General features: G+C 48.5%; 1 protein-coding gene across 1 annotated transcript; it reads right to left on the bottom strand.

Moving 5' to 3' along the window:
* Positions 1 to 408: 408 nt before the first annotated feature.
* On the bottom strand, positions 409 to 13,797 carry PPP1R2 (protein phosphatase 1 regulatory inhibitor subunit 2). Its single transcript, XM_074297804.1, has 6 exons — positions 13,359 to 13,797; positions 10,459 to 10,566; positions 8,072 to 8,152; positions 7,287 to 7,378; positions 2,677 to 2,817; positions 409 to 1,875 (listed from the first exon to the last, which is right to left on the bottom strand). The coding sequence occupies exons 1-6, from the start codon at positions 13,505 to 13,507 to the stop codon at positions 1,829 to 1,831; spliced, it is 618 nt and encodes a 205-aa protein (XP_074153905.1). The 5' UTR covers positions 13,508 to 13,797; the 3' UTR covers positions 409 to 1,828.
* Between the last annotated feature and the right edge of the window lie 232 nt (positions 13,798 to 14,029).

The following is a 14,029-nucleotide window of genomic DNA, read 5'->3' as shown; positions in this document are numbered from 1 at the left end:
CTGTTGCTTCTGGTAAAGAATCCCAGACTTGTTAAAAAGCAGTCAAGTATCAGCTAAGACGTTAGCCCCAAGAACCTTTTCTATACCAGGTCTTGAAAGAGCAACTGTTTTCACATACATATGAACTTGGATATTTTAAAAAACAAATTCCCCAAAACCTTTTTTTTCAAACACAAAGAAGAGACAATCCCCTTCCCTCGGGGCTTTAAAAAAAAAAAAAAAAAAAAAAAAAGGGTAACACTGTATTAGAGGAAGAAGGGTACGAGCAGTGGAAGGTATCCCAGCAAGACATCCATCAGTTGGGATACAGCCACTGCAGCTCCAACGGTCTTGTCTGGATTCTCACTGTAAAAAAATACTTCTGTTTCATAAAATGTTTAAAAGAAGTACCACATTCTTCCAATAGCATCCAGTCTTCACTGTTTTATTTACTCATACACTGATGTTTCGATAGTCACATGTGACAAAGTCAAGCTGCTCAATAAAGAGTTGTTTCATAGATACAAGATACACACACATCTTTAAAAGTACATCCATGTCATGGAAAATCTGTTTTCAGAAGGATCAAATTTAACCTATAGATAGCTGACTACAAATGAAGCTGTCACCAGGTCAAAAAACACACTAGATTCATCCCCCACCTTAGAGAAAGCTCCAGGACTTCAAGCTCAGAAGATCAGTGCACATTCGGCCTATCTCTGGAGCAGGGCCTACAGACAGTCCTGGGAAGTCTATCAAATCACATGACACAATCCTCTCCTGGTCATGCAAATGGATGCAGTCTGGATCTGCTAGCTCAGAAAAGGGAAAGAAGAAAAAAGCACTCCAACAGTGGTTCGATGAGGGGCTGAAAATTCCTCAAAGGGAGGGGAGAACACAACTGATTTCTTCAGGTAAACTCTGAGTTATTTTCTTGCAAAGACTGTCCTTCCTGAGGACAGCGCCACCTGCTGCTTGGGTAGACCAGAAACCTAAGCGGCCATTGGGGTGGCCCATGGATTACAATGCCGAGCGTCTGAGGAGTCTACGTGAGCTCAGTTCAGACCATACTGAATATCTAATCTCAAGGACCTGCCGATGCCATGTTGGGTGGATCGATGCCATGTTGGGTGGATCGTTATGGGAGCCGGCAGGGAAGGGGTGGAGAAATTGCAGACTTTGTATCTGCTCCAAAAAAAACAAACAACAAAAAACATCTGCCCATCTAGTGTCTGCAAGGGGAGGAGGCTGGGGTTAGTGCAAACTGAACCTCAAAACGCTTCTGTGAAAACAGCTACTTTGGAACAGCTACAAAATGCCAGGCTTTCCTTTCAATGTCTAAAGGAAAAATATAAGAATTTTAGCTGCTAGATCAGGCAGAGCTAGAGAAGAGCTTTTGCTAAAACAATCCCTTTTTCAAATAAAAAAAAAAAAAAGGTTAATACCCTTACTCAGGATGAGATTTTATCAACCTGTTACTTGCTATATCATTGGGGTTAAAAAAAAAAATTATGCGTGATATCCCACCTCTCGAACTGTAGCAATAAATTAACGGGAAGCTACTGTTTAACTTTTAAATTATACAAAGTGATAAAACCCTATACAAATTAACCCGTGTTCTTAGGAAAGGAATGCCACTTGGAAACGCCAGTGTGAACATGAGTCTTCTTATTGTAGGCGCCAGGTGTTCTCCGCCGCCATTTCTGCCTCATCCAGCAGTCTCTCGCCCATGTTACCATTAAAATTCTTGGCAATACACTTGATATTCATTTCAACACCTAAGTTGTGAAGTGCAGAGAACGTGAAGCTGTGAAGGAGTGGAGGTCCGGGGCCGTGATTCCAACCTCTTCTAGGGAACATCGGACTGGCTTTGGCGCTCGCTGCTCCTCCCTGGTTCTGTGAAAAGGCCGACAAGACCAACCATTACTGGTGGACGTGGCCGGAGCAATCACCTGGGCTTTGGGACCCTCCCCCCCAAGTTAAACAAGGGGAGGACCAGGTGGCAGAGGAGACCCCCGTCCCCAAGTTACAAAGTGCTGAGAGCTGAGGTGGTAAATCCTAACAGTTCGATGCTCTCCTGAGAGGTAACAAGAGTAAGACTTCTACGAGGGGCCACAACTCACTAATTCTGAGACACAAAATACACCTCCCAGTGGGTTCCAGTGGGCAAAGTCTGACATGGAGTCGGGAAGAACCAAGTCCAAGCCCCATGCCAGGCACGTGGGACCCTGGGTGAGCCAAGGACCCCACGCAGCGCACATAACTGTCAAGAGAGAAGAGAAGGAGCATCCAGGGCTTACTAGCCGGGCTTCCTGGTGACCACCCAAGCGGATCTTCCCGACCACCCTGGGGGGAAAGGCAGGACTCCAACAGGATGGAGTGTAACTTCCTGGAGGGAGGCCACAGGAGCAGACCTCACAATCCTCAAGGAACCAAGGCACAAAGAGCCTGCTGACCACCCTCTTTGCCTCATCTTTGCTCTGTTCCTACAGGGATTCCTATCAACAAGGGGGGCTGGATCTGCTCATTTCTAATTAAACTCCCACAACTCCCCAATTCCAATAAGTTCATTCCACCTGCTGTTAACAAAAGGCCCTTGATTCTCAGTGACTGAAACATGGCCATAAATGCACACGTGGTGCTGGGCTCTGATGCCCCCCAAACCAGCAGGCTGACTGGCCCCCTGGAGAGACTCACTCATTTCCTCATCGTCATCATCATCGTCCTCATCTTCCTTGTCCCCCCGAAGTTCTTTGGAAATGAGCTGCCGGGCCAGCTTGATGTTGAGGCCTTCGTTGTAGTGAAGCTTTCTCTTCATTTCAAACTGACGCTTTTTCTCTAGGTGACGGAAGGAGTGGCCTGAGTAAGAGCACTTGCAGACCCACCGCCCCCGCTCCCAGGACTCCGATAACATCTGGTTTTCCCAAGGGGAAATGTGGCACAGTGGGCTGGACCTCGGTTTGGGGCTGATTCTACTCGTGTTCCTTTGTCTCTGAGTTAACCACCCACTGCCCTCGATCAATGAGAAATGTATTTCAGAACAACAGACATTCTTGCAGGTGGCTCTCCTACTGACTAGGTAGAAAGGAGGTTTGTGGGAGTCCATCACCCCCTGATGTCTGGCCAGTCCTACCCTCAAGCCCAGGATCCTTCTGACTTTGTAACCAATGGCACTGCTTCTCCATCCAAGAGGCCACCTCCTTTTGTCCACAAAAATAACCCATAGGCCTTTTTTCAAATACCCAACAAACTTGGGCTTCTGCTGCCACTTTAATCTCAATCACTAGAGTCACTCCCAGAACCCCGGACTCAGCAGAAACCAGCCCAGTTTCTGAAGGGTCTCCTCTTTAGCTTTCTCCCTTGCTGGTCTCAAACCCTGCCTCGCCCTTCTGCTCTGGACACCATTCAGAATCCTCCAGGTAAGCACATTCCTAGAGCCTCCCAGGGGCTAGTCCCAGCCCAAAGGCAAGCCCTCCCTGTTCCCTTAAGATTCTGCCTCCTCCTCTCCTGGGTGCTTTTCATGGGGTCCTAAATGGGAAGTCTGGCTCCTCAAAGGTTTGCCAATCTGGGCTCCCGGACATTTCTTTGGGGAAAACATCCTGTTCAACACTTCACTTTTCCTCAGGACTGAGAAAAAGAAGGGAAAATCTCCAAGGGACACAACACATTTGGGCTTTTCGTCTTGACACCTTTTTAAAAATCCTGACAACTGAGCAGATGAACAAAGCTTCACCCGCTTCCCTCCATACCCCTTCATCAGTGAAGAACTGGAGGAAAAGCCAAAGAACCATCTGGGGTCTAGTCCTCATCCCACATGGTCACCAATTCTCCACTGGACACACCTGTGTCCTGGGCTGTCAGCTCATGGTGGGGAGAAGATGAAGACGATACTAATAACAATAAACACCTGGAGGGGAACAAGCTAAAAGGTTTCAGGGAATGAGACTGAAGCCAAGAGGTGACAAGCAGAGGCCATCCCCGGTCACAGAACAAGTGGGGGGAAGGGAGGGGAAAAAGAGAACAAGTGCTAGTTTGAAAGTAATACCAGAATCTAAAAATAAATAAATAAAAACTAAACACAGGTAGGCAGTTTGCATTTTAAAATTTACCTGAAACTTGTTAACCCTTTCATAACCAAGATTGTTAAAATAAAGGAACAACTTAGAAATGCTAAGATCTGATTAAGATATGATTTAAAATGTAAAGTTTTTCTCAAGAAGATAGCCTACCCCCACTGTCACCTGGGCCTGGACAATGGGGTTCTGGACAATGGGGTCATCCACAATGATGGGAGTGGAGGGAGGTGATCAAGAACTACAAATGTCTTGAATCTGGCAGGGGGTGGGGTGAGGTGGAAGAGAAATCCAGAATGACTCCCAGTTTGGAGTATGGGGTCTGGAAAGACAGGAGTGATCTATACAGCAAGAGGAAAGTTGAACAGAAGAAAGTCAGGAGGAAAAAGAGATGTGTTTAATCTTGGACATACTGGGTTTGAGGTGTTCATTAAGCTGGTGGAGGTTACAGAGAAATTAAGGCTGGATAAATAGTCTGTATAGAAATAATTGAATCCATGAGAACTGATGAGAAGGAGTGGGCTTTAGTGAGAAAAACTTAGAAAGAAAAAACGGAAAGATACAAGATTCTGATCAAAAATAAAAGTTTGCTGGTTTACGAACATGGCAGCGGATCACAGAAGAGTACCTGGGAGCAGAAGTGGTGTTTGTGAGAGCCGAGTAGAATGAGGACTTGGGAAGTTAGGAGAGTGGAAGGAGCATCAATAGCTGTTCAGGTTTCTTAGAAGGAGGTTAAGAGTTATAATGGCATCTGTGCACCAGACACTGAACTCATTAAGGCAGCAGGGAGCATGTGTAGGGGTAGAGGACAATGGTCATGTGGATCTGAACTGGGTGATAAATCTGGATAACATGAATCTCCAAAAAGGGAACTATTGCTGAGTGATGGTTGTGGAGGGAGAGTTCGGGAGTGGTAAGGAGATGTGAGAATACTTGGTGGCTCTTTTCTGTTTTTTCCTCCATAATAGATGTGTTATAAAAAAAGAAACAGACCAAAAAGGAGAAAACCACAAAAATCAAGCACGTGGAACCAGCCCGGTTCGATCTGAATTCAGATTCTGAGTGTGAATGGCATTTTCCCTTTATGAGATCACTGTAGTGCTAAGAACGAAGTTATTCACAGTTGCTCTTTGCACGTGTCCGCTTCCGCACAATGTCCGGTGAGGAATCTCTGATTCCCCCTCCAGGACCAGGGCATTAGGGCCACCAGTGCTGGAAGGCGTGACCCAGGAGTCTGAACCACCAGGAGAGAGCCAGGTCTCGGTCACTCAGCAGACAGGAATAAGGAAGTGACAGTTTAAGGTGATCTGGGGCTGGAGAGGCAAGTCCTCCAGGACTAAAGGAGACCATTGCCGATCCTTGGCCACACCACTTTTGGGTGTCAGGTTTCAGCAAGACTGACTTGCTACTGTGGAGCTCATTCTGAGGACAGCAGCCAAGATGCTGCAGGGCTGGAGAGATGCATAGGGGAAGGGCTGTCAGGTGAAAGAGGCCAGACTGGGGAAAACAGAATCAAAGCTTTGGACAAATGTCAGTCTGACGCCAGCCAACTGATTGGGAGAGCAGGGCCTCTGCCTTCTAGGGATCCCCCTGAGGTACAAGGAGCCTGAGGGCCCTGCAGACCCCTTCTCATTTGGAGGTGGGCAAGGGTCTATCTGAAAAGACTGATGGACAGATGAGTGATGAAACACAGTGGCCCCCGAAAAAGAGGGAGGTTTTGAGCACACTAGAGAGACGACTGAGCCAGAGTCTGGGGGAAAAGCACAGATGTACCAAAGAGAACATGCAAATGTGAAGAGGAAATCACAGACTTGCCAAAAGGCTGACAGAAAAGCTGCATGTTTGCTTCTAAATGGTCCACCTGATGCCAGTACCGCTGCCTAACGTGCTCCGCGCCAGAGCCAAAATCCTGTGGAACCACGATCTGCCTTCATCAGAGCTTCCTAAGGCAGGTTCTGAGTGCAGAAATGCAATTTTGCTCTGGCTGAGCCATGATCTTTCTGGGAAGGTGATTTAATTCGGCAAAGATCTCTGCTGCCCACCTCAATCCTGAAAAATTACCGCGAAGGGCAGGGAGCCGACCAGAAGCCTGGTCACAGTCACAAAAGTATCCAGCTCTCCATGAAGACTCGGTGATATGGTTTAAGTAGTTTAGGATCCTGCTTCTGGAACTTGATGGAGAAAGTATGTTCCTCTGAGAGTGCTGGGTTCTAGTGATACTTTTGCTGGGTTATCAATCTCCAAGATTAAGGAGCTAAATGACTTTTAGAGTTCCTTCCAGTTCTGACATTCTATAATTATATTCTATTTATAATTCTATTATTCTAATTATTTTATTCATTAATAAATTATGATTTAACAATAACTTACTATTCAAACTTATCTATAATTTTATTCATTATTTTAATTATCTTTATCATTATATATTTATATATTATGTAATTTGTTTTATTATATGTAATATTGTTAATGTTAATTTACATTATTTTATCACTAAAATCTAAATGTATTTCATTATAATATTCTGTAATATATGGTGACAAAAATAGAGTAACAAAGCCTAAAAACTTCTTCCTTGGCCCAAATGTTGTTAAGATGTTAATAAAAATTCCCAAATGACCCCAACTCTGTGACACCTGCCCAAGAGGACATATGGAGATGTGGTACTGAAAAAACTTGGCAAGCAAACCTTGGGCAATGTGGGAAGCTCTACTTCTTGTAGCTCCCTCTTTACACATCCCGGGAAAAGGTCAGATGTCTCCTGGGGACGGCGAGGTAAGGAAGAGAGACTCCCAAGTAGGATCGCTTCCCCCCCCCCAAGGCACGCCCACCTAACCCCACAATTGAGCTGTAAGGGGAAGTAGAACCGCCCACAGTTACCTTTCAGAAATGGCTGTCTTGGCTCTGACTACCCAAACTGAATTCTAGCTCCTCCCCCCCCCCACTACCTCTGTGGTCTGCATTTTGGTCTGAGGCCAATTGTACCCATTTATTGCTGCTGTCCAAACCAACACACAGTCAAGAACCCGCCTTACGGGAGGTAACCTGCTCTTCCCATCACATGCAGTCTGAAAGCGGGGAAGACCTGAATTACCTTTTCCAAAAGCTTAAAAACCCCCAAATCGCTCCCTGCCTGTCCCCTGGCAATGGAGAAGACAGGAACTGATTTGGTAAATAAGTGGCTGGTCCTCCTGGTCCAAAGAATAGCTACAAGCAGTAAAGAAAACCCTCTACCTTGCTCTTCAGGTGTCAGGTCATCTTCCTCCTCACTACTCTCGTCATCCCGAACGAGAAACTTTGGTTCAGTGCCTTCTGCAGCCGACAACCTTATCCAAGAGAGTCCATCGTTTAGATGAGGACTACATACAGACATACAAACATATACATGCACATGTGCACACCTCCCCCCACCCTTCCCCGGGTATTATTATGCGGAGGCAAAAAGGGGGCAGATGGAGGAAGCCAGTAAAGACAAAAAGAGACCGGGGTGGATTACGATCTTTTTTCCTTTCTCTTTTCTTGGGCTGAGCCCTCAGAATGTGGGTAGGTGGGTGATGGGAACCACAGAATAGATCCTGAAGCTCTCCACGTTAATTCCTCTGCTATCTTCAGTGGATGTCTTAGATCTTATGCCCCTTCAGGTCCCTGTTACAAGTGACGAACATTCCTGCTAACTGAGAGCCTAGCTAATCAACAGACACCTTTTTTATATATTTGCATTATTAAATGCAATGCAAGAAGGATGCTGGGGTAGAATGGGCTCCATAAGGAGTGGGAGGAGCAGGGGCCAAATCTTGGCTCTTCCCTTCCTAGCAGGAACACGTCATGTCTTCTCAAGTTTTGACATCTCTAAGATGGCATAAAACACCCCCAGAACCTACAACTCTTAGGGCTACTTGAGGGTTAAAGAAGAGGGTAAGGGGCTCAAGAAGCCCACATAAGTGCAAGCTGTCCTAGAAGCCAAAGACAAGCTCCTCTGAGAACATCCAGGGGAGGAGCACCCCAAGAGCACTACTCACTTCCGGGCTAGGACTTCTGGGGACAGGGTTTCGTTCGTTTCTGAGTCACTCAGGACGTCGTCATCGTTCTCGCCAATCATACTGGAATGGCAAACAGACCAGAAATGCTTGAAGCGCATGACTGCAACCACAAAACACAAGGAGAGACAACAACATTTCTGTCCAGGCCTAATTAGCATAGAACAACTACAACTGACTGACAGCCAATCTGGTTTGTAAACAGAGTACACCAAGTTGCTCAGGCTGAAGAACACTGCATCTGAAAACACTTTTAAAAATGTTAATCACCAATGGGAAGAGAAAATTAGGCTAAAAACCTGAACACCTGGAAGGTACGGATACATTCCATTCAGTTATTTACCCAGACCCACTCTGTCACTTTACACTTGGATGTACACTTTCACACTGAGGCCTGAACGTGAATGTGTCCAATGCTGTGGAAATTTCTACAACTTCCAGCCAAACTGTCAAAAGCTAAGTTTTGACTCGGGAAATTCAAGCTCTTTAGTGCACCCGTTTTGACTTGCTCTTTTTGATTCCCTGTTTCCAAACTGAATACTGGAAAGAGACAGTTTTCAAACTAAGAAAAAAAGCACCTACCTAAAGAACTAATTCCTAAAAAGAATTTTCCCATCTATAACCAAGAATTAAATGTGCTCTAAAACTTCTTGGGATGAGTGCCATGCCATTTAAAACTCGGTAATTACTTAGAAGAGCAAACTGATTAAAGTTACTTAGGACACTACTGCAAATGGTCACATTACATTAAAGTGCCTTGCACACATTAAGTTTGTAACATGTTTATTGAATTAAAATTTCAATTTCAATTAAAATTTCAAAGTAACTCTCCATCAGACCAATAATTCAGTTAATATGTCCCATCACGAAGCCCTAAAAAATTATTCATAGCACTTTAGTTCCAAAGAAATAATTTAGTAATTTAGTGTCCAACTTCTCCACTTTCCAGGCAAGGACCACGAGGCCCCAGATTAGACCTGCAATGAGAAACCCTGTGCCTTCCATGGGGAAAGTTCATCTTGCCAGGGACACGCTGAACTTGTGGTAGGCTGGGTTGTGCCATGTGCTTCCTCTCCATCTCCCAGATGCTCAGCATGCCGTGCTCAGGGGCTTCCCAGATGAGATCCCGAGTCAATAATCCACTAAGCTCAGGAACATTTCTCCGACAGCTGCCTACAGGAACTCCCCCTTTCTCAGGACAAGGCCTTGTGGTCTTCCTGTTCCTCTCCTATGACTCTCTTTACCATAGGTCCTATGACCTTTGACTTCTCTTGTTCCTCAGGCTGTTACTGCCCTTCCTGTTCTCAGCTTTAAATGACAAGATACCATCTCTGCTTCCAAGCATGGAACCACGCAGTCTACCACTCAGGTTACAACCTCTCTCCAGTTACGACGTCTGAGCAACGGTCAGATCTCGCAGACCGCGACGCCTCTGGGCTCTCCTCCCAGGAGGGCCAGACTGTAAAGCACAAGGAGTTGTCGACTGCTTCTTGAGCCTCCATACCCTTTGAGCTGGGGTCTCACTATCTCAGCCACGTGGGAAGGTGGGGGCCACAAATGGCTGCCTCCACCTGCTCCCTCCCTTTCCAATCTCCAATCCTCCCCACCCTTTCTTGGTGTCTGATGGAGTCAGACTTGGAAATGCCAATTGGCACAGCCTACTGCGGCCCACGAGCTCCAGCAAATCCACTCACCTTGGAGTCTGCCCAGCCACACTCGTTCCATTATTATGCACTCACGTGGAGAGGCTAGCCTGATGGCAAAGTGGATAGAGCACTGGCTTTGAAGGCAGGAGAACCTAAATTCAAATGCAGCCTCGGGCACTTAACACTTCCTAGCTGTGAGACCCTGGGCAAGTCACTTAACCCTAACTGCCTCACACACTTAAACAGAGAAAGTGAGAACGAGAGAGAACATAAAACACTTATGAGATGCAGCAAGATTTGCCAAGCTGCCCAAACCCAATAAGTGAGTTCTCAGGGTTGGAATAACCTCTTCGCAAGTGAATATCATCAACCAGCAAGAGTTTCAAATAATCCAACTTCCTTCTAACCTCTTCAAAGTTCTTTTCCCTGCTAGCTAGTAGTGCAAGAATCTGACAGCCTCATTTTTTAACTTAGAAGAAATGACTTGGCTATAAATGCTATTAAAAAATAAGGTCAAATTCAATAACCTGTCAAGTTCTCATTGTCAGTCATTTCTGGCAAAACTGACTCTTCCCATTGAACTTCATGATAAGTCTTACCTACTTTCAACACTTGATTCAAATATGGAAATCTCTGCATGACATCACATGGTGGGACTTTCACCCACGTTGCACAAGAGAATACAAATTTATGAGGCACCTTTTTTTTTTTTTTTTTTTTTACCTGTGGTAGGGAGTGCTGGGTTCATCTATTTTCATTAAACCATAGTCTTTGTCTGCAGGGTGATAGGTTGCTAGGATATTCATTTCATCCCACTTCTGGGATTTTTTGCTAAAATGAAAAGGAAAAAATATTTTTCAAAACAATAGATTATTAATTTTCCCTCCACTCTAAACCCCTCCCAAACAAAAACGGACAACTATTCAAATTCCAGGTGTTAACATCTATCTTAATTTAAATCGTTTTCTGGGGCAGAATCCAAGCTAGATTTAAAGCAAATGAAGAATTATGACAGTCACTGATCAGTATCTATGCTAAGTATTGGAGACAGGTACTGTAAATGGTCACAAAGTCCCTGACTTCATTTACATTCTATACCAGGTAACAACAGGTACATATATACTAAATATTAGAAAAACAAAAATCATTTCACAGAGAGAAACTAGCAGAAGGGGGAGACATGTCTATTTAGATTGAAAGAAAATGTGGGACAGCCTATAAAAAGATTAAAAAAAAACAGGTTAGTCAGAAACGCTTGATGTAACTACCCTATGGGGGTGATTCTATTTCTTCTCAGTGCAGGAAGAGGGGAGAAAGGGAAAGAATTTGGAAAAGGAACTTTTTTAAAAGGAGGTGCAGAGCAATGAAAAGAGACGTGCCTTTGGTTGACCTCAGGCGTATGGTGTGAGGTAAAGGGAGTCTGTACTCGACTAAGAAAGTTAATAGGGAGTCACTAGAGTTTATTTGTATAGCCAGGCCTATGCTTTAGGAAAATCCCTGGGACAGCTGTGGGAAGGACTATTCCAAACACAACAGCCATACGAGGGGATCCAGAGAAACAAGATTAAAGTTATGGCACCTTTGAGCACCATGACCTGGCCCCTCTCTACTCTGTAAACACCAGGACAATCCTGACAGCGCTGGCCCAAGGGAGAGGTTCTTGGCAGTGCAAAGGAAGAGTTGGACTGATGCGGCACAGGGACATTTCTTCACAACTGAACTATAATTCAAGCCTCATTAAATTGGGATTTCATCAATGGGAAAAACCTAAGCTAAAAATGCAGCTCAGCCCGTCCCTATAAAACAAGAAGAATCAGACTGCAGGAGAAGGTGACTTCATCTCTCTAAATCTTGTTTATTCATCTAGAAAAAACAGGATAATGATCCCGAAGTGCCCACCTCACACTCAAGTGCTTCTTCAGCAAAGTAAGTCCAAGATTAAAACGCCAGGGCAGGGCACAATCAGGCACAACACACCGGATGCCCGCACCCCTGGGCAGCAGAGAGGCCTCCTGCAGGCAGGGAGGATCCTAAAGCCTCCAGGCTCAGCTTAGACATAAGGATTTCTCACAGAGATACCACCGGGGATGTGGGGGCCGCTCCTGACTCGGCAACTTGAGCAATCAATCCGCAAGCTCGGAAGCCAGGTGCTAGAAAGGCTGTTTCCTCATCTAAGATCCCAGAGCTGACCTCTGACCTTCGGTGACCTCTTCTCTCCCAGGGACTCTACTCCACTTATTTCCAATCACATGCCTTCCCAATTCAGAGTCTTCATCACCACCTCCCCCGGGAGGTCCCAAGACCTCTGCCCTGGGCCCGCAGCTCCCTGCTTCTGCAGGTCTAGAGAAGCGTGCTTCCCGGCGCCGCTCCTCACAGGGGCCGTGCTCCCAGGGGCAGGGCCTGCCCTCTGCCTTCCAGAGCGGCCCCAGAGCACCGGCCCGGCTCCCTCACTCTTCAGGCAACCCCAGGCGCATCTCTCCTGCCCTTGGATGAAAAAGCTGGGCCCTCCGCGGGCGCCAGGGTCTCAGGAGCAGTTTTTGGTGGGCAGGTGATGCCCTGGAGAAGGGAGAGGGCAGCGGGGGGGGGCCCACGGCGTGGGGGAAACAGGAATCAGGAATGTTTTCTGAAGAAGCAAATTTGGGGCAGAGGATCAGCTCTGACCCTGGGCCTCCTGGGGGACGGGCAAGATTTCCAGTCACCTTTCAAAAGAAATGGGGACAAGACGGGCCCCTAGTAAATCACTGTTCCAGGGGCTGGTGAAAAGAACAAGGGCAGTTGGGGGGGGGGGCGCCCTAGAGCCAGGAAGAGCCCAACTTCTGCCTCAGGCACTGTGTGACCCAGGCAGGTCACGTGACCCTGGTGCCTCGGTTTCCTCGTCTGTAAAATGAGATCCCCGAGAAGGGACTGTCACCCAATGGGGGGCCAAGAAGGACAGGCCCCGACTAAGCCAGAGCGTCCCCCGAGGGCTGGGGAGGACGAGGGCGGAGCTGGGCTTCCTCCCGGGGAAGGGGGTACTAGCCCCGGGAAGGCTTTTTACCTGGGGGAGCGCGGGGATGGGGGGGGGGGGGACAGACCCCGACAAAGGTTCGGAACAGGACGCAGGGTCTGCGCAGCCTCAGTCTTTGGGGGGGGGGGGAGCCTGGGGGCACCTAAGGGCAGGGAATCTCCGCTGGCTCTTTCAGGTCACAAAACGCCAGGCCCGCTCAAGCCGGGGACGCCGGGGAAAAGTGACCCGGACGCGGCTTCGGGGGCCCCGGGCTGGTCACCCGCGGAGGGAAGGCCCCTCCGGCACGCGCCACAGCTGCCGGCTTAAGCCCAAATTGGGGGGGGCTTTAAAAAAGCTTGAGGCCTCCCAGAAAGTCCCCTCCGCGGACCCTAGGGTGGGCGGGGCTGGAGAGTGTCCAACCTCAACTCCCAGGGCTAACCCTGCCTCAGTTTCCTCCTCTGTAACTGGAAGAGACGCCAAGAGTCGCCCCGCCTTCCCCTCCTAGCTGGCCCTCGGCCCCTCCTACACTCGGGGTCTCCTCTCCCCAGCGCAGCTAAACTCCCCTCCCCTCCCCTCCCCCACACACATCGGGGGTCTCCGCCCCTCCCCCCGCCCCGCGCGCCCCACCCCCACTCACCCGAAGTCTTCCTCGACGGCCTTGGAGCCGGGCCTGAGCGTCCCGGAGGAGCCGGCGGTGGGTGGAGGCAGGCCGGAGGAGCGGTCGGTGACGCCCTTGTTCTTCAGGATCCCCTTAATGGGCCGGTGGGAGGCTGCAGAGGCCGCCATGGCCTCCGAGCCCGGCCGCCCGCTCCGCCGCGCCCGATCCGACAGGGCGCCCAGCCGTCCGCCCGCCGTCCTCGGGCCTCAGTCTGCCAAAAGGCCGAGCGCCCTGACGGCCCAAGAAGCTAGGCCGCAACAGGGCAGGAGGCCGCGGAGCAAGCGGCGACTGAGGCGACGGAGGCGGGCCGGGCGGGGAGGGGCGGCGGAGCGTCGCGGCGGAGCGTCCTCCGTCACGGCGTCCCGACGCGGCGTCCCGACGCGAGCTCTTACACGCCTCTTAGCGTCTCGCCGGAAATAAGGCCGAGGCACGCTCCAGCTTCCCTTCCACCCACCCCAACCGCGCACACTCTCGCGACATCTTGTCGTTCGCTCCTTGGTTCCCCCCCCATCCGAGACTGGCTGAAGAGCGAGATGGGACCTCTTCAGGGGCGGGGCCCGAGCTGCTCTAACGAGACTTTGACCGGCTCGCGGCGGAGTACGAGTTTGAGCATGCGTCTGTGAGGCTACTCTGATTGGATGTGAGGGACG

The sequence above is a fragment of the Sminthopsis crassicaudata genome, chromosome 3, assembly GCF_048593235.1.
Source record: "Sminthopsis crassicaudata isolate SCR6 chromosome 3, ASM4859323v1, whole genome shotgun sequence".
In the NCBI taxonomy this organism is placed as follows: Eukaryota; Metazoa; Chordata; class Mammalia; order Dasyuromorphia; family Dasyuridae; genus Sminthopsis; species Sminthopsis crassicaudata.
Note: the sequence above shows the minus strand (reverse complement) of the source record. Positions and strands in the feature narration are given on the sequence as shown.

Excerpts from the sequence above, each read along its gene's own strand:
- PPP1R2 (XM_074297804.1), bottom strand. The coding sequence starts at position 13,507 with ATGGCGGCCTCTGCAGCCTCCCACCGGCCCATTAAGGGGATCCTGAAG. Across the intron at positions 8,153-10,458 it reads CCCAGCACTCCCTACCACAG|TATGATTGGCGAGAACGATG; the intron begins GTAAAAAAAAAA and ends TTGCCATTCCAG. Across the intron at positions 2,818-7,286 it reads CCTGACACCTGAAGAGCAAG|AGAAAAAGCGTCAGTTTGAA; the intron begins GTAGAGGGTTTT and ends TCCGTCACCTAG.